Source organism: Solanum pennellii, chromosome 6 (genome assembly GCF_001406875.1).
Source record: "Solanum pennellii chromosome 6, SPENNV200".
In the NCBI taxonomy this organism is placed as follows: domain Eukaryota; kingdom Viridiplantae; phylum Streptophyta; class Magnoliopsida; order Solanales; family Solanaceae; genus Solanum; species Solanum pennellii.
The window spans coordinates 47353012-47372062 of record NC_028642.1 but is presented as its reverse complement, the minus strand read 5'-3'; the positions used below and the strand labels follow the sequence as shown (position 1 = coordinate 47372062).

At 36.2% G+C, this 19051-nt stretch overlaps 1 protein-coding gene across 7 annotated transcripts; it reads right to left on the bottom strand.

The window, feature by feature from the left end:
• Positions 1–3262: 3262 nt before the first annotated feature.
• On the bottom strand, positions 3263–18137 carry LOC107022571 (transcriptional corepressor SEUSS-like). Of its 7 annotated transcripts, none has more exons than XM_015223159.2 (10): positions 17990–18137; positions 16201–17885; positions 15946–16065; positions 15672–15720; positions 15274–15491; positions 15080–15148; positions 10676–10773; positions 9331–9424; positions 6245–6314; positions 3263–5006 (listed from the first exon to the last, which is right to left on the bottom strand). In XM_015223159.2, the coding sequence occupies exons 2-10, from the start codon at positions 17191–17193 to the stop codon at positions 4006–4008; spliced, it is 2712 nt and encodes a 903-aa protein (XP_015078645.1). In that variant the 5' UTR covers positions 17194–17885; positions 17990–18137; the 3' UTR covers positions 3263–4005. The 7 variants fall into 7 exon arrangements, with proteins under 7 accessions (XP_015078645.1, XP_027773702.1, XP_015078647.1 ...); XM_027917901.1 differs by having other exon boundaries at positions 16201–17651; XM_015223161.2 differs by having other exon boundaries at positions 16201–17629.
• Between the last annotated feature and the right edge of the window lie 914 nt (positions 18138–19051).

Here is a 19051-nt window from a genome sequence, read left to right as displayed (position 1 = left end):
GAGGTTCGGGGCAAGCGCCTCGAGCCTTTGGTGGAGTGGGGGGCTAAGGGCATGTTGCCTCCCACCTCCGTGTTTGAGCCCCCGGAGGCTCGAGGCACGAGATGTAATTTATTTAAAGCCTTCCGACAAAAATAGATTTCAAGGATGGTGTTGGCATAAATAAGTTTCGAAATTGTTATCTGTGTTTTGTGCTAATTTAGAGGATGGTGCTGACAGGAATAGATTTCAAGATAAATGTGAATGACCGACAAATTTAGAGTTAATACTCTGTTTATGTGACAGTGTTGCATTTACTAATATAACTCTTAATAGTTCTATATTTTCATTTGATGAATTTTACAAAAAAAAAAACATGTCACGAGTTTAGTTAAAGTCGTAATTGTCATATATTCTACGTTCGTCTTAGTTATGGTAAATCAAATGATACATTTATCTATCCAGATGAATAACTAGTGTAAAACTCTATAATAGTTGTATGTTAATGAAAGGTGATAATGACATATAACTTCTTCCAATATCTCTGGAATTTGATGTTTAAATTATATTTACTTTGCTTTCTTGATTGAAGTTTAAACAAAGAATGAAGGGATAAAATATGAATTAACTAAATAATATATTTCTTCTAGGATAACCAGCTACAGACTTTGTATTTTGGTTCTAATATAGTCGCAAAGTTTAGATCCTTGTTGTGCAATGTCTCTTTCTACAATATACATTTAAGTGAGTGTATGCCTTTGACACGATGAATCTCCTTATTGATAACTTTGCAATCAGATGCCTTTTGCCTGTAAACGCATCTTCATTAAATTCCACGTATTCACAGCTTTTCTTATAGAAGTGGCATTATATATGCAGGTAAAAATATTATGTGAAAAGAAGACATACTCATATACGAGAAACAGAATGAATCTGTAAAAAAGATTCCACCATCTTTAATGTCTTTGTTAGATAAATATACTTCTATATTTAAGTTCGTAGAGCCTTACAAATAGATATCTTTGCATCTCCAAAAACAAAAAGCATAGGCAAAATGGCATAACAGGCATGCTAAACGCCATATAATGTATGTTGATATTTCTATGGCTAAAAGCACCTGAAAAGTGAGAGATAACAAGTAACCACCTTCGTTTGAGCAACTTCTATGAATCTTGTTGAGCCAACATCTATGTTATTGTTGGCAGCTCTTGTTCTATTTCCAAAACAAGTTAGAATTGTACCCTTAAAATCTCTATGTTACGAGCAACTCTTCAATATACTGTTTACTGAGTATCTGATTTTTACACCACCAGTTATGTTTTCATCATGAACTGAGGTTATTCATCCTAATCTGTTTTCGAAAAAATAGTGAGTCTATTCTTAGCTATTTCAAATTGTGAGATGTTACATCTTAGAGGTAAAAAGACAAAAAAAAAAACTCTATTTAATGTTTTTCTAATTCGTCACTGCACTGCATCAGTTACTAAAATGGCCATAAATTTTTACTCAGAAACTGGATTGATGCAAAATTAGTGACCTCGAAAAGTAGATTTAAATACCTTTAACTTGATAGGTTATAGGCCACATAAATCTTATATTCTAAGAGATATGATCGTGTGAAGTCAGTAGAATCTTACATCAAAACTTAATCGGTAAGGAAACTTTCAACTCAACTTTTATGTTAGGAGATTCTAGTTACCTTAATTAATATCCAAAATCATTCTACACTAAAGAATTTACCTTTACACATATAAGCAATTTAAGAAACATTCGATATGATCCTTCAAGTAAATGAAGAATGATTCGAGTATTAATTAACTTAGATATTTGCGGAATGTTACATTATCTTAGAGAGATTATTAATATATCAAGTATTTCATAGTTGTTTATTTTTGCCCCTCGTGTCAAAAAAATATAACATACATCTTAATTTACTCTGAAGAACATGGTATATATTATCAGAAAAAAATAGATGAACAATATGTTGATGTATATGCATTTTAATATTAAAATATTAAGTGCATAAGTTTAGTGATATAAGTTGACAAGAATGTGGTCATTATTTGGTGTAACTTTTATAATCATTATTGACACGACCCACCATTAATTTCACTTATTATTCTGCCTCATTATACGTTATAACTTATGCAACATTTAGACCATTCATTTACCTACATTATATATATATCCACATTATTCTTATTTAATATAATGAAGAATTTCTCCATTATAAACAGTGGTATTTCTTCCTTTATGAAGAGGATATCAAAATAAGATGAGATGTGAGAAATAATATTATAGTATATAATGAGATAAGTGTAGTGAAAGAGAAAATTGAGATAAAGAAAATACTCCAAGTCTTCAACTATATTCACTATAGAAAAGTGAATATTTATATGTTGAATAAAAGTGAATATTTATATAAAGCTTTGGACTCTTCAACCAAATCTAGAGTTGTTTTGAGTTGTAGGATGTTGTTGGGCAAACCCTTCTAGATGTTTCGACGCTTGATTCTCGAATAGGATTGAATCTAAGATGAATGCTTGGTTTACGTTATGGAAGAAAGACATGTATATGTGATATTAGATATTGCCTAGTGCTAGTTATATATGAAATGAACTAAAGAAATAATTCAATTAACAGTTCGAACCAAGAACAACGTAGCTTCCTTGTACAATAGCTCTCTCGCTCTGAGAGAGAGATCGGGAAGCATTCTCTCTGCCCCTCCATATCTGATCCTGACCCACGCTCTAGCCCTCTTTAGCATACCTCTTAAACAGTCTATTTGATTTTTAAGCGCGATCTATTTAGCTGAGTAACTGTGAACTACGTGGGACTTGATTCTTTTTTTGCTGAAAAGAGAAGGTACATAGGCAGCTCTGTTGTTGTATCTTGAAAGGACAAATCAAGAATATTATAATACCAACACACCATCAATCCCCATGAAACAGTTAACCTATTTGCACGGAGAACCTATGATAATGTGGGAGGAGGAGGAAGTTGAAGTGATGATAAAGAAAGAAAACTTGCAATATGCTGTGGTAAGAAAGTTTTCATCAAAGAATTGTGTATACTGAGAACTAAAAGGTGAATACCCGTATGCAAAGGGTTTTCAGCACGCCGGAATGTGTTGCAAGAGCACCCTATGCAAATGAACCCTAATCATATATTGAGACTCTCTTCATGACTAGCATTGAAGCATCCTTAACAGTAGCACGACCTCCCCTTGCAGTTCAATAAAAGAGAAATAAGGCCACTCCAGAAAGCCAAAAACAACTCACAGATGTAGTTCCATTTTTTCTAGCAAAAACATGAGCAACTGGCTGGCTCTTTCTACTTTGTCAAGCAATTAGAACAAATCTGTCTTGAGTTAAAAACAAACTAGCATTTCCTAATGAACAGATTGATAGAAATACTTCAAATTATCCCCCTTAAAAATTGCAGTGCTAAATCAATTCCTTCACATATACTCCATACTAATGGATTTAATTTAATTCTTTCCCAAGCCTCGTCCTAATTTTTTCCCCGTCAACCCACTCCAAATAAGCCTAACAGAAAGACAAGTAGAAAGGAGAGAAGAAATGATGACTAGATCAGTGCCAATTCTAGCAGCTCCTAGGAACTTCAACAACTGAATCCCAACTATATACAACCGCAAGCTCTGGAGTGGTGGTGGAGATGCAGCACGATAGGGGCAATAGCTCAATCGCTACATAAACAAATGCCTCCACATGGTATAAATAGATTTAATGCAGCGGTGCATTAACCAAGCCGCTCCCTGAAGATCCCATTCAAGGAGCAGCTGTGATAAACCAGGCAAAATCAAGTTAGAAGAGAGTGCATCTCAGATGAGATAACATTTCAGCTGTTAAGATGCCACGCTATATGTTGTCCTTCCCACTTACCACTCAAATCAGTACAGAAGGGGCAAGCTTTAAAGCCATTTCTGCTTCAGCAACCATGGCTACTCTGATCATCTTTGCAGCACAAGCAGCAGAACATAACTAATAATTGCCAACCTCAACCTTTTTAAGGAGATGTTTTCCAGTCAAACTGAAGGTTGTTAAAACCGTTGACTGCTTCTAGACCACTAAGCAGTTGGTTTCCCAGATCTTGTTGCTGTTGACTCATGTTGCGTTCTCTCGCCATTGTAATGCCCCCTAATCCATTCATGACTGAAGGGTTATTACCCAATGCAGCTCGCATTCCATTAACCATTGCAGCTTGGCCCAGTCCGTTGTTCATACTCCCGAATCCAGCACCAACGCCTGTACTGTTAGCATTGGCTGTCCCATTCCTAACAAGGCAATTGCTTCCATTGAGAAGAGAATTATTACTTGTTGCCAACATCCCATGTCCATTTTTCATATCATTCCCAATAATACCATTACCTACCATGCCACCGCCACCGAGCTGTGAAGACATCATCATTTCATGTATAATCTTTTGTACAGAACTCTGAGAGTCATTAGCATCCACGTCATTCGAATGGGCTGGTTGCTGCATTGAGATTTTTGGGGAATTTGCAGAGTTCATATGCTGCACTGATGATAAGCCACTGTGTGAAGCTTGTGGTGTATTGTTGGATGACGATGGTGTTGGAGATTGGAATTGAGAAGAGTTGGGTTGAGACTGAGGCATTGTACTTGAAGAATTGGGTGAAGGCATTTGGACAGTATTTCCTGAGTAGGTACTACTTCCACCATTCATTGGATTTTGTTGCCTGGAGTTCATGGAATTTTGGTGCAGTAATCCGACAACAGTACCACTAGACGAAGTAGCAGGTACTCGGTTCACAGAGTTGTGTACATTCGACATACCATTGCTCAAAGGTAGCGGCGGTACACCAGGCTGTGAAGTCGTCTCATGGTTAGAGCTACTGACTATTTGATGTGTATGTTGCTGCTGCTGTTGTTGCTGCTGTTGATGTGGCTGCTGCTGTGGCTGCTGAGTCTGATCCTCAATTGATTGAACTGGACCTTGTACTCCAGCTGAAGTGCCGTTCCTACGAGGAAACTTAGCCAAGCTCTCTGGAAAATTAAGAGATGGGCACAAAGTCAACTGTAAGAATAACATGAAAAACATAAAACGCCAGGAAAGATAATCAACACTAGATGAAAATAAAAAAGGTTCATCGCGCACAAGTTGAATATCTACTCCAACTTATCAATTAAGCGCACACAAAAATGGTCACAGGTTGAGAGGATAACACTGGGCAGACATAAAAATTGATTAATGATAAGTTGAGCTCCCACTCTTTTACCCCCACAAATTAAATTTTGTTTGATTACCGCTTGACTCATGAATGTTGGGGAAACACTTCCCCACTTATCCGGTCTTCTGGGATTTAAATGTCACAGCAAACTCCAAAGCACGAAGAGTTAGCACTAAGATATGAAACACCAAATCCTCATTATCGAAAAAGACTAAAGACCGAATCCAGATTGCCACTAGGAATAGTGATATATTGCAGGGCGAATGAGGGAACTAATAAGAAATTCCGGGGGGAAAATGTGCTACTGGATCATGAGCACCAGAGAGAAAATTAACTGAACATTATGTCCAACATAAAAGTGAGCCTGACCATTATGTCCAACATAAAAATGAGCCTTAGTTTGCAAGAGTTTAGTGTCCTACTCTCTAGTCCCCACACTCATTCATATTGCGAGGCTCAAGTTATTACATGACAGATATATTACCAACAAATTTGAGTAAAGATGCAACAGAATTTGCTTTGGCCCATGGGTTCCCTAGTCAGATACAATGGATTGTATTTTCCATCCCCGGAAGCAATTTCACAGTAAAACCAAACTTGGAACTACAGCAGCCTACCCCACATCACGTGTTGTACCACCTTTCCCATTGAACCAAATCCCTGGGACACCTTTAAATGAAAATCAGATGCCACGTTGTGATTGTGAAAATAGGACATAATGGAAGGAAAAAATCTAATAGAGACTATCAATTAGATGGCAATATGCCACGTTAGTAGGCTTCTTTAGTTCCGCTGTTTCCTTTTCCTTGAGCTAAAGGTATATCAAAAACAGCCTCTCTACATCACTAGGTATTTTGTTGTTGTATAAAACACTCCAGATCCCACTTGTGAAATTACACTAGGTATTTTGTTGATGTTGTATAAAACACTAACTTTCAGGAAAACAACCCCACTTATCCTCCTATTTTGATGAGTCATTAGTTTGTCACAAGGTCATTAAATTTGAACTGTGATAAAAGGAACTAATAGAAAGGTTAAGTAGATAGAACTTACCCATGGGTCCGGTCCCTGTCTCCCTGCTATAGTCGATCAAATCTTTCATGCTATTAACCACTTCCGATATCTGCAATCCACGAAGAATACAACACATCCTTAGTGGATCACAAGCCTCTTTTAATTGAACAAATATTATAAAACAAGTGAAATATCATTTGACCAGATGTTATCACTCAAAAGCTGTAACAGTTTTATATTTGGTTGCAAAATTAAAACATTTGTGAATAAATAAACTGAATTAGAAGAACCAAAAAACCTTTTGACTTCCCGCTAGAACAAACATAAATGAAGTCAATTTCCAAAAGAAAGTGGAACGACCCGATCCGTCGTTACTAAAATGCATCTCGGGCGGAGTCCCAGAAAGTCCTGAAATACGGTGCCAAATTAAAATTTGGGGCACAAGACGAAATCATTTAAATTTGAAACGGATCCGGTCTGACGTCGGCGGTTCGTCATAGCAGGAAGCCTCCCGCTATGGCAGCGCCCTGGCAGAATCAGACCCTAATTAAGCGCCGTCATTTATTTTACCTCTCACTTTCCAGGGAGAAAACATACGAGCATTACTCCCAAAATCTCCCTAAGCCACTCGAAGCCCGAGAACAATAGAGGAGAGGATTTTCAGTGCAAAGAAAGTTAAAACCCAAGGAACTTCCGGTCCACATTCATCGGGATTCGCCCCAAGGATCGGAAAGCTTGCATTCAAAGTTCTCCCAAAGTTGTTTGACGCCCAGGTAGACTAGGTTTTCCTAACTGAGTAGTTAGATCTATTTTCACTAAGATAATATCTCGTAGATTGTCAGGAGATTTCATGCATAGGCCTTCAGGCACAGAGTCTAGGTGGTTGAAGTATGATTAGTTGTGGTTAGGTTGATGATGGACTTGATTAGTTATTGTTGGCATATTGATGGTTGTTGGGTGTAATCTTGGGGGATAACCGTGGGTGGTCGCATTGTGATCAAGAGCTATTCAGGAAGAAATCATCTCTCGTAGGAAATGGTTGTTTATTCCGTTTATGCTATATGTGCTTGTTAACTACTTTATTAGTAATGCATGCATGTATATAATTAGGGAAATTGTGATCAAGAGCTGTTCGGGAAGAAATTATCAATTCTTGCAATAAATATGCTACTTGAATGTACAAGTGTGGTAGCTATTGTGTGTTGATGTTGGATTGGTACAACACTAGTATGTATACTTATACATATATTATTGAATAAAGTACCATGCCGATACATATATTATTATTGGATCAGGTACCACGGCGGTACATACATTAATATTGGATTGGGTACCACGTTGATACATATATCATATATTATTATAGCATAAAAGCATTTGAGTCGCGTCTCTTCGTTTTTTAAGTCTTAGATACTGCAATGGGCATTCTTGGTTGAATGTACCATCAGTCTTAAGACTTGATAGTACAGTCATAGCCTAAATATGGACGGGATGCGATTCGACGTGCATATGTTAAGCATATAGTCTGAGTAGCATGATGTTCACTTCTTAGAACTTAGGCCACTTACCTAAAGTAAGTTTTTCGCACTTTTCCTCTTACATAACGACGATGGAGGAGTACCACGTCAGTACACTAACAGTTCGTGTGGGGATTTCAAGATAAGAACCAGATTTACTTCTTTGTGATGAAATGGTTATGGGTTGTTCCGTGAGAGGGCGAGGTTAAATTATCGTGTTTTAGGTATCACTTATTCGTCCATGAGTGGTCAGGTTGGGTTATTGACATGTTGGGGTGATCTTTGCGCAGGTTGCGGTAGCAAGTAAAATTGGGTAGAAGATAATTGGGGTATCCAGTATCCTAGTGGTTCGGGTATTGGGAAGATGTCATGAATGAGGTGTGATGGGTAGAGAATGCTAATTATGGATGAAAATTGTTATTTTTCAATTGTGCGTATAATTGTATGTCTCTATTTCGATAAGGGTGATTGTTTGTTCATGTTTCCGTGCAATTGGGGTAATGTAAGGTAAGGAGTTGGCATGAGAGCTTGAGGGGAAATAGTAAATTGAGTAACAAAATTAATAATGACTAATGTACAAAAGGGATTAGGTTATGATCGAATGTGATGGTGGAATGAGTTAGGAGGCTGAAGTTGGAGCAAAAGGAGGTTGGATGACTTGAGGTGACTTGTGTGAGTCCTAAAGCATGTTGTTTCATTTCCTAATCTTTATTTATTTGCATTATATTATGTGGTTGATTCTGGTTGACCAATACTACTCTTGATATGTCATTCAGCACGGTTTGGTACTTTGGGTGCAGCATTCAATAAATTTTCTTAGCTAAAAACGATGATGATCTCCGACAACTGTTATGTCTCTTCCTTGTGGTGGGAGCAGTGTCTCATTTTCTTTTATAGATTGTACTCTCTTAGTAATCTTGTACATGTTTAGACTAGTTCGTTGGGAGGATTTTTCGGTTGTTTGTAAAGAGAGATTCTTTATATTCGATATTTTATGGTGATCTCAAAGTATTAAAGAGATTTCCTATGTTTTTACAAATTTCCGCATTGTAGTTTTAAATTGGGTGGTAAGGATTCTCCTAGCTAGATGTTAGAAAAAATGCCCGCACGGCTCGGTGGGCTGGGTCAACAGTAGGAAAACATTACACCACATATTTGTATCCCAAGAAAAAAGCTGAAGCATTATACATGAGTTAATTATACGCGTTATTAAAAGGAATCTCAAAATCACAACATTAACAGCCATCTCTAACCTGCTGGCTGTTAAAAGATTTGAATTTGTCTCCATTTTCAAATCTGCTGTGAAAACAGCGGGACAACATATGGAAAGAAATGAACTGAAGACAGGTCAATAGAACTAATTGACTTTTAAATCAAACATAAGGGCATCTCCGATCATATTCTCAATTTTACTCTCCCGATATTTTTAGCGTTCTCTATCTTTCCAGACAATCAACTCCAACCCAAATCTCTATTTTACACTCTAACAATCACATCTAGTGATTCAATAGATACACGAGGACTATTTCCACTGCTGAAACGAAAACCTGCATGAGGGACAGAAAAGGAAGGGGAAGGGGGGGGATCTATGCAGAACAAGGTACATACCTGTAGGCATCTCACATATCTCTTTGTATATCCTAAATCATTTACTAAGGGAACTTCCAAAGCTTTCGCTAACTGACGAGCTGAAGCAACAAACCTGAGGCGCAATTAGAAGTCAAAATTACAAAACAACTCATACATCAAAAGCCAAATAAAGGAATACATGATGATAGCAGATACACAATCTTAATAAAATCTCAAGAATCAAGAAATCTCTAAACATAAGTTCACAACTGAATGCTTACATAGATCATTTATGACTTTTCCAAAGGGCATGCACATCTTTACATCCCTCGTTCCACTACCCACAGCTCCTGAGAGTAATGTTATTCCATGGGAAGAAGATTTATTCCTCTTCCTTTTGTAGGTTCAGAGACCAGATGACATCCCTAGCTCCTACCCCTCCTCCCATATGTCACCATCATACTGAAGCAAACTAATTGGAGAAGTTTGAGCATGAGAGGACTAGAATTTAAATCAACACACCCACGGGTCACAGTCAACATCCTCAACCCACACCCCAAAACCATGACACTCCAAAGTTCAATTTTCCGTAACCAAAAGAAAAGTCTCAAAAGAAGGTAAGAAGCGATCTCATGGAGAATATCATAAGTTATATTAGCTCACATAGCTATGCTGAACCAACCATGACCGAGGATCGTTTGGTTGAAATTTTAGATGCCATCCTCATGTTTCTACAACATCTACACAAGTGTTCTGAGTTGATTTTCCCATCAATAACGAATCCATCTGAGCTTCTTCAGAATGTATTTGGCAACTTAAGAGATTTCTGTAGGTTGAAAGTAAATGGTTGCCTTCATGAGTATGAGACAATCAAATTTGGCTTAGCTCATCTTCAACTTATTGTGGAGAGAGTAAGACACTTCTGTTTTACTCTTTTGTATTGTCGACTGGACATATACAATAAATTTGATGTCTCTCTAGTTAACTCCAATCTAGCTATACTTGTGGAGGTTATTCCTGTTTCACTGGAGGTTATGCACCTATGTTGTACAAATTTGGAAGACTTCTACGTGTAACATTCATGTCATGATAGAGTTCCTACTGATTATTCTTACTGATGCACTCATCATCACTGCCCACTAATGAAGGCGATCTAATAATTGGGCACAGCTCACCTCTTAATAAAAAGGGTTAGATATCTAAAATAGAAATTTCTAGGCAACAACGAGCATTAAACAAAGTTAGTCTACTGCTAACCTCTTAAAAATGAGAGTTAGATATGCTAAATAGAAATTGTAAGGCAACAAAACCATAAAACAATGTTATGGGACATTGCCAACCCAATACTTAGAATAAACGCCATAATGTAAGTATCTGGACTTACATGTTGCAATTATTCTGCAACTCAGAAACAGACGCACTAGATGAGGCATTTTGGGTGGCGGCCTGGTACTTTTGAGCTGCAGCACCAAGTTGAGTAACCTGTATAGCATATCAAAACAATAGAAGGCAAATCAGATTATCAGAATTAATTCAATATCTCTTACCTTATATGCAACATCAACACTCAAAAGCTAAAACAACATCCGGCTAACATAAAAAAAATATTCTAAAACAACTACATGCCACAGAAGTACATTCAAACGCAATAAATTGAGAACTACTTCAACGAGACATCCTAAAGTAGAAAACCTGATTCACTCGCCGTCAATGTTATCAAAAGTGCAAAAAATCTCTAAAGTTCATTGGTGCTTTAAGCACAAAGAATAAATAAAGTGTGGGCTTTATTGAGCAAAAGCGCAAATGGAGAAAACATATATATAGAAATATTATTTATTTATTTATTTATTCATTTTTAATGACTGTGGTGTACGGACCAGCTTTCTCGCACCTCGACTAATCCCACGGGATACCTGCCACCTCCAACTAGCAACAGGTCCACCAAGGCTAGGACAGATAAGAAAAATCGCCTAATATATTTTTATCTCCACTAAGTTTTGAACTTAAGACTTCAGTATTCTCAACCACTTCATTGACCAGTAGAGACCACACCCTTTGGGTGCTATATGTGTGTGTGTATACACACACACACACACACACACACACAAACACACACATATATACACATATGTGTGTGTGTGTATATATATATATATATATATGCACACACACACACACATATGTGTGTGTGTGTGTGTATATATATATATACATATATGTGTATATATATATATAAATCAAGACTAATAATTATAAGCATGAAAAAAAATATATGGCCAAAGAAATTGATTGTTTTACAACAAAGCAAAATATCAATGGTTTAACATCGCCCCTTCAAGAAATTTTCATTCACAAGGAAAAGTGTGTCTTGGAGCCGTTATGACAACACTGAAGTGCACATTAAGCAAGGTGAATCACTCAACGCGTTTTAAGGCTTGTTTCGCTTAAGTGTGGCTTTGATAACACTACTCACCATGCACAAGATCTCTGAAAAATATTGTACTAACTGCCTATAACAAGAAAGATTTACACACACATGTATACAAGTATCAAGTTCATATGTGTACACACGCATGCGCACACTTACATATAAGTTCTTCAATGGACCTAATGTGTGTACCGAAACATGAAAAATAGCACGAAAAAACCTATGAGAGATTTTGCACGGACTCTTCAAAAATGTCAAACGGGTTCGTGTCGAATTCTCCAAAAGTAGTGTGTTTTTGGAGATCCGACACGAGTGTGAACTCAAAATCGAAGTGTCCGCATAACTTAGACATGCGGAACAAAAGTCAATAGATCTATTAAGACAACATGCATACTTAGATGTCACCTACAAATCAATGCTAAAATTGTTAGGTGGCACACACAGAGAGACGTTTGACCAAGCTGCTAAAAATAGCTTCCCCAAAAAAGCACTTCAAGAAAAGCAATATGTGTTTGACTGGTTCATTTTAAAGTATTTTTCAGTATTTGATAAGCAAATTATGGTAAATTAATCTTTCTAAAAGAAAATGCTTTTGACTATCAAATTACGAAAAGGGACAAAGGTTAAGATTATTCTATAGAGAAAATTATTTTAAGCATCTATAATGAAAGACTTAAATAAAGCGGGCACTGTTATTTTAGTAATAAGAAGACATCAAAATTTTCAATATAAAAAGTAATAGATAATCTGTGAAAATATTAAATATTAGGTATAATATTAACACGATGATTTGAATATACGAAGAAATATCAAACAACTATATAATAAATAACCGTTCCTCAAATTAAATCACACCATATATGGGGAACTTACCACAAAAAATAACTAAAATCATTCACATAACAAATATTCACTACAATATATGAAGCATATTAGTAATTAATAATATTACTCTTTTTTTTAAACATACAGATAGATAAAAGACAAAAAAAACTCTTACATGGGATACTATATTAAGAGTCGAAAGGAAATGGTATATCCAAAAACTAGTCATTATTTTCTTCTATTTTTAAAAGAGAAGAAAATGGTTGTTCTATAATAAAATAGTAATAACTTAATGAGGGGATATGCTTGATAAGTATGTAGTTATGGAGATATTTTTGTTTGAAAAAAAAAATTCTACTTCCACCTTTTTTTTTCTTTTTTTTTTTTTGAAACTAAAAAGATTTCTGCTTCCACCTTTTTCAAGAAGCAGAAATTTTACCATGTTCCCAACAACAGAAAAACTGATTTTGCTGCTACTTAAAAGCACTTTTACTTATTGGCCGAACACTTCAAATTTCAAGACAAGTGTTTTCGGCCTCCAAGAAGCTTGCCCAAACAGGCACAAATTCATTTAAGCAACTCCTAATACAAAGATAATAGTTAAAGCATGAATCCTTTACTTGGTTATTCGAAAATGAGTTTTTATCATATGCATTTATCAGATCCTAGTTCACTATCACACTTAAAAGCAGAAAATAAATGAAAAAACTGAAGATAGTGCAGCTCTAGGGGAAAATTAATGAGTTTTAGGTTTACCACTTCAAATCTAGCTTTGTTTTTATTTTCTTTTAAATTAAGTTGTAGCAAATATGGCACCACAATTCTTCACCCCGTACTTACTGCACATTGACAAACCTAGGAAACTAACACCGAAAACCAGGAACTTAACTATTTTAGCATATTTAATTAAATGTCTCTTGGAACTCCAGACATTAACATTATTAGATAGCTAACATAGAATTTCTTTCCACTGATAGCAAAGAATCTTTTAAGTAAATCATCAGCATACAACAATCACATTTAAAGCTTACTTCAGTCCATGTTCCTTTACTTTGTCACTTGATTAAATTTCTAACATTTTTTTTTTGTAGCACACTTTTATCATATAGTAGTTCACTATAATACAGGCATAAAAGCCAAAACAGAAAGATAACAATCTGAAGGTCATGAATTGAATTCGGGGTTTACTAGCTTAAGTCTAGCTTTCATCGGTGTTTTGTTTTTTTCAATTGAGTTGGTCCAATTTGGTACGCCAAAATCCATCACCAGGTACTACTCTTTTAACAATCCTACTGAGAATTTGATTCTAAATTTCATCAGAAAAGGACTTGTTGATATCAGGGATTTGAAGCCAGTTATGATTGAATAATATACCAAGGAATTGTTAGAATCGCAAGTGATCATATTACAAGCACAACAATTTGACTCCTTATTCCAAATCCTCAATTTCCATTTTGAAGCCGGAGCTAATTTAAATTATACTTTGTACCAGTGGTAACACGAATTTCTCTTGCACAACTTAGAGCATCAAAAGTCGTTCCATGGACCTCAGATAGCATCAACATCATCTAATAAAACTGTTCTGACTTTTTCTCTACCAAATCTTAACTACACGTAACCATAACATATTCAAACCATTAGGCCTTGGCCAGGGTTAGAAACTTCTACCCAACACATTTCAAATTGTTCCTCGATAACAGGTTCAAAGCAGAATCTACCTTTGTTTGGACTTGAGCAAAAACCAGTTTGAACAGGTGACCAAAAGAATTTATTTGGTTTCAAAAACACAATAAAATCCACCAAATACTTCAAAGAACCAACCATGCAATAGTTTTCAAAAATATCTTCCAGAGACAGATTTTCCCCAAAATTGAAGAGAAAAACAAATGGAAATGCCATATGAACAGTCGATTCTTTCCATAAATGAACATAACTTGCAACCACAGTCTACTAAACTGGAGCTTAACTCATAAAAAACAGTTTAGATCAATCTGTCCGGCAGCCCTTACCGTTTCAATATCCCGAGATGAGGATAGAGAATAAGATGCTTCTAAACCGTTCTATATTGCTAAGAAGAAGAAACAGGTAACTTTTGAAATTAGAGAAGAACACATATGCAACTGAAATCTTGTACTTCCATCTATATTGAGCTTGTACCAACAGACAAGAAAAGGAAATAGTGACCATATGAATACTAACACGACCATATACTCTCACCAATTACTTAAATAATGTTGATAATAAAGATCAATCACACTGAATTAGCACATAGTTCCAGGTCAATGAAACAAAAAGGCTTCTGCCATAGCAGGAGTGGCAAGAAATTACTTTGAAGTCCTTTACTTCTCAAGTAGAGTTTGTAAAGCATCTTCAAATTTTTTTGAGGAAAAAATCAACCAACTTTTTTTTACCGATTTTAAACCTAGAAAACCTAAAAGTCTGCTGTCATTGAAAAAATGTATGATTCAAATCACAGTTGAAGCATGACTACATAACACATCTGTGGAATGGCAGTTGAAAGGTAAAATTGTAAACCTGAGGTATCAACAATCTTCTAGGGATAAGCTCCTCATGACGTCGTGCACAAAATTCCCAAGAAACTATCTGCCAAAAATAGATACAAAACGAATCCAGATCAAACGAATGATAGCATTAAATACCATGTTAGGTCTCAACTGCCCATGAATAAGCACTTCACTAAACATAAAACTATCAGCTCTTCAATTAACCTTCAAATCAGGTTGAGAAAACACTAGGCGAAGCTGACCATCACGGACAACACGAAGTTGCTCAAAGACACTCTCCTGAATCGCTTTTGCGTAATCTAGGACTATTTGCCCAGATGAATTCTGATATTCACGAGGCATATCCACATAGAGAAGTTCTTCCAAAGTGCCACTTTCATACTTTATCTTGAAAAGCCTAGGCAAGACCTCGGCAGTCGCTTCTGAGAAAAAAGAGTTGAGATGTATCAGATGTTGAAACAGAATAATCAGCTGAGAGGATAACCAAATAAATAAAGATGAATTAATTAAAGAAGGAGTTCTGTAAAGCCACAAAGTTTGTTAAGTCCTTCTAGTACCAAAAGACAATTCAAGAGCTTGATGCTGAAAGGAAAGGAACATACCGAACCCACGGCCTGGCTTGCGGCTGCATATTTCGCAGTGCCACACATCCTGCAAATTACACAATATTGATCAAAGATAAAAACTAATTTGTTAACAGTTGTTCTACAGTTAATCAGCAGCATTTATAGAATGACCTCTAAAAGGAATATCTGAGCTAAGTATAATGCTAAACTTGCAGCATAATAATTATTACAACTCCATTTTCATTTGATGGGAGAGCAAAAAAACATTACAAAAACAAAAACGTAAATAGCTTCCACATAAGCAGTGAACCTGAGGAAAAACTCCAGTAGTCTGCCGACCACTTCCATACATAGAGACACACCATTTTTTCTTGGCATTGGGAGCGAAATACTCGGCAACAAATTTCCGCCAGAACTCAATGTTATTGTCCTATAAATAAGATAGAGCAATTTGTTAGGGAAAAAAATTGATATAAAACTTACTTTTTCATTATCTGGGCAGGCTGTGGGGTAGGGTGTAGTGCATAGATGACACACAATGGTATAATTGACCCATTCTTCTTACTTCGGGTCTATGTTGTTGCTGATATATATAATGAGTCAGCCGACGGGCACACATCCCGGGCTCATATACTGCCTTTACAGGAGGTCTGACAGCAAGGTTCTGTGGTTGAAATTGTTGTTGTAATGGGTTTCGTTGTTGAGGGGCGGTCTTCAAGAGTTGATGATGATGCTGGAACTGCATTAGCCTCTGCTGATGCAAAAGCTGTGCAGCAGCAGCAGCTTGAGGGGACTGCCTGGACATCTGAAGGAACTGCTGCTGCTGTTGCTGATGTAGAAATAAAGATGGGTCTGATTGTTGTTCTACTTTTACAGGCGCAAGACCTCTCATACTTTGAACCTGTTGTGGTTCCATTTTTACAGGTGCCAAGTTTCGCAGAGCTTGCAACTGCTGTGGTGTTTGATCATTAGTCACCTGTGTCTCCATTTTGACAGGTGCTAATCCACCACGCATGGATTGAAATTGATGCTGCTGTTGCTGTGTTTGGGAATTGATAGGGGAAGAAAACTGCTGCAATTGTTGATTATGTTGAACATTCTGGGAATCAAGCTGTTGGGATCGTTGTTGGTCAGTCAACATGTGGTTACCAGAGGGGTTAGGAAACTGCTGTCCTTGAACTTGACTGCTATTTGGATTTGTCGCCATGGCTGATGACATAAATGATGTTGAAGGAGCACTAAAACCCATCCCATTTCCTACACCAGAAAGTGGATCAGTCTCGGCCCCATTATCGACAGGACCACGCTGAGAATTTCCAGGTCCAGCCAGCCCTGCATTAGGACCTCCATTTGCAAAGGACTGATGTGAAACATTGGGAGCATTCCCAAGCATATTCATGTTACCAAACATAGTCCGAGGAGAAACCATTGAAGGGAAACCACCTGGTGAAGGCATTGACCCCCCTTGACCACCCATTACACCTGAATTTGTTCGCAGTAATGAAGAAGGTACTGGTTGGGAACCTCCAAGTGAATTAGGAGGCCCTGTTGGAACCATTTTTCCCCAAGAAGTACACAATCTAGTAACACTTGAGCAAATATAGAAACTTCCTAAAATGGCATAAAAGCCTCAAGTGAGTACAGAATATTCATAAAATGGCATCAAAGCCCCCACTAAGCTGAAGAAAGTTCAATTGCGCTGAACAAGAACTAGGCAGAGAACAAAGCAAACCCAATAATAGCGAGTGATTACTAGATGGATCTGAGGTAGACAGAAAGTCTCCATTTTTAATCCAAAAGATGGAAGCTCGTCTTTGAAACAATTAAACCAGACTTCTTTCCGCTCAAATTTTGCTGCATCATCCACTGCACTAATTATTCAATTCCGTGTCAATTTTTCCCTCCTTCCGATAAAGATAGATTAACCCTACCCAACCTTACTTTAAATCATCTAATCACAATGTTGTTTTGCTTTAAATCATCCAACCAGAATGCTGTGCACATAAAACCCCAAATCTCAACAGTTTTAAAGACAGAAATCAAACTTCATTTCTATCCCTTTTAGAAAAACAAATTCAGAAAAACAACAGTATTACCCAAAAACACCCAAATAAAAGAAGCTGCAATAATTGATTGAACACTAAACAAAAAAGCAAAAAAAAAAGCAGAAAACTTATACAATCATATGAACAATTGATCAAGCCCTAAAAAGAGTGGATCCAAAGCTCAAAATGAGCAACCTGCAGCCAGCTTTAGAAAACAAAAAGACAATTTCAACACCGACTCACCGAAGATTGAGTATATTCTTTACACGGAACTACAAAGCACAAAAAAAACACAAAATTTAGCGTCACCTTTTTTGAACTTCACTGTGCCTCCAGTAGATAGATTCAGCTTCTTAGCTGTATATTATTTTTTTTTGGAGAGAGAAAGTTGATGAGAGAGAAAATCTGTTTACGGACGTCAAAGTTGTATTCAATTGGATTGAATTTTCTTCTTCATTCCTCCTTTTCTTTACCAATTCTTCTCTTTCTCTCAATTATAAAACCAAGTCAAATCTCTTCTTTCTTTCTTTTGTTTTTTATTTTCTCAATTAATGGATGGCCCCTAAAATTGGTATAAATTTTCACTAAGACCCTTTAACTATGTTTATACACTTTAAGTAAAAGTATGATGTAGATAGAGTTTTTGGCTAAAAACATCTTTTAATTATATCCCAAATTTAAACTACATTTTTAAAGTATCATTTTTAACAGAAAACATCCTTCAACTATTTTCAAATTTAAACTACATCCTTAAAGTATAATTTTTAGCAAAAAACATCATTTAAGTATTTGTAAGTGAACAAATTTTATCCTTTTGTTGGATATTGTCAAAAAACTAAGGAATCTTACGAAACAACAAAAATTATTATGCATAATTTCGTTACTTTCTACCAAAAGTTCTTGAAAAATATAAAAAATCTTAGACATTGTTGCTTATGAAAACTAAAAATTATTGGAAGGTGTGAGCCTACATGATTTGTCTTTTTCGTAACGGAAATAAGTTGGAGATTGATTATTTTAAGTTTTTGACTAAACTCAACCTTAAACTATATCTCAAATTCAAACTACATCCTTAAAGTATCATTCTTATTAGAGAAAAGACATAAAGACACCATCAAAGTTGTCTTGTATTTGCATTAAGACACCTTAACTTTTAAAGTGTCCTATCACCCACACAACTATTTAATTTCTTTGTAAATGGACCATTTTGACCCATTTCCTAGTCTGAGTTGTTACCACGCACATGAGGCGCGTCATGCATTATTTTTACTGCCATGGACCAGTTTAAAGGTGCCATGTGTCATTATTTTTCTTTATTATTAATTATTTTATCAATTTATGTCATCTTCCCCAAATTTAAACCCAAAATAA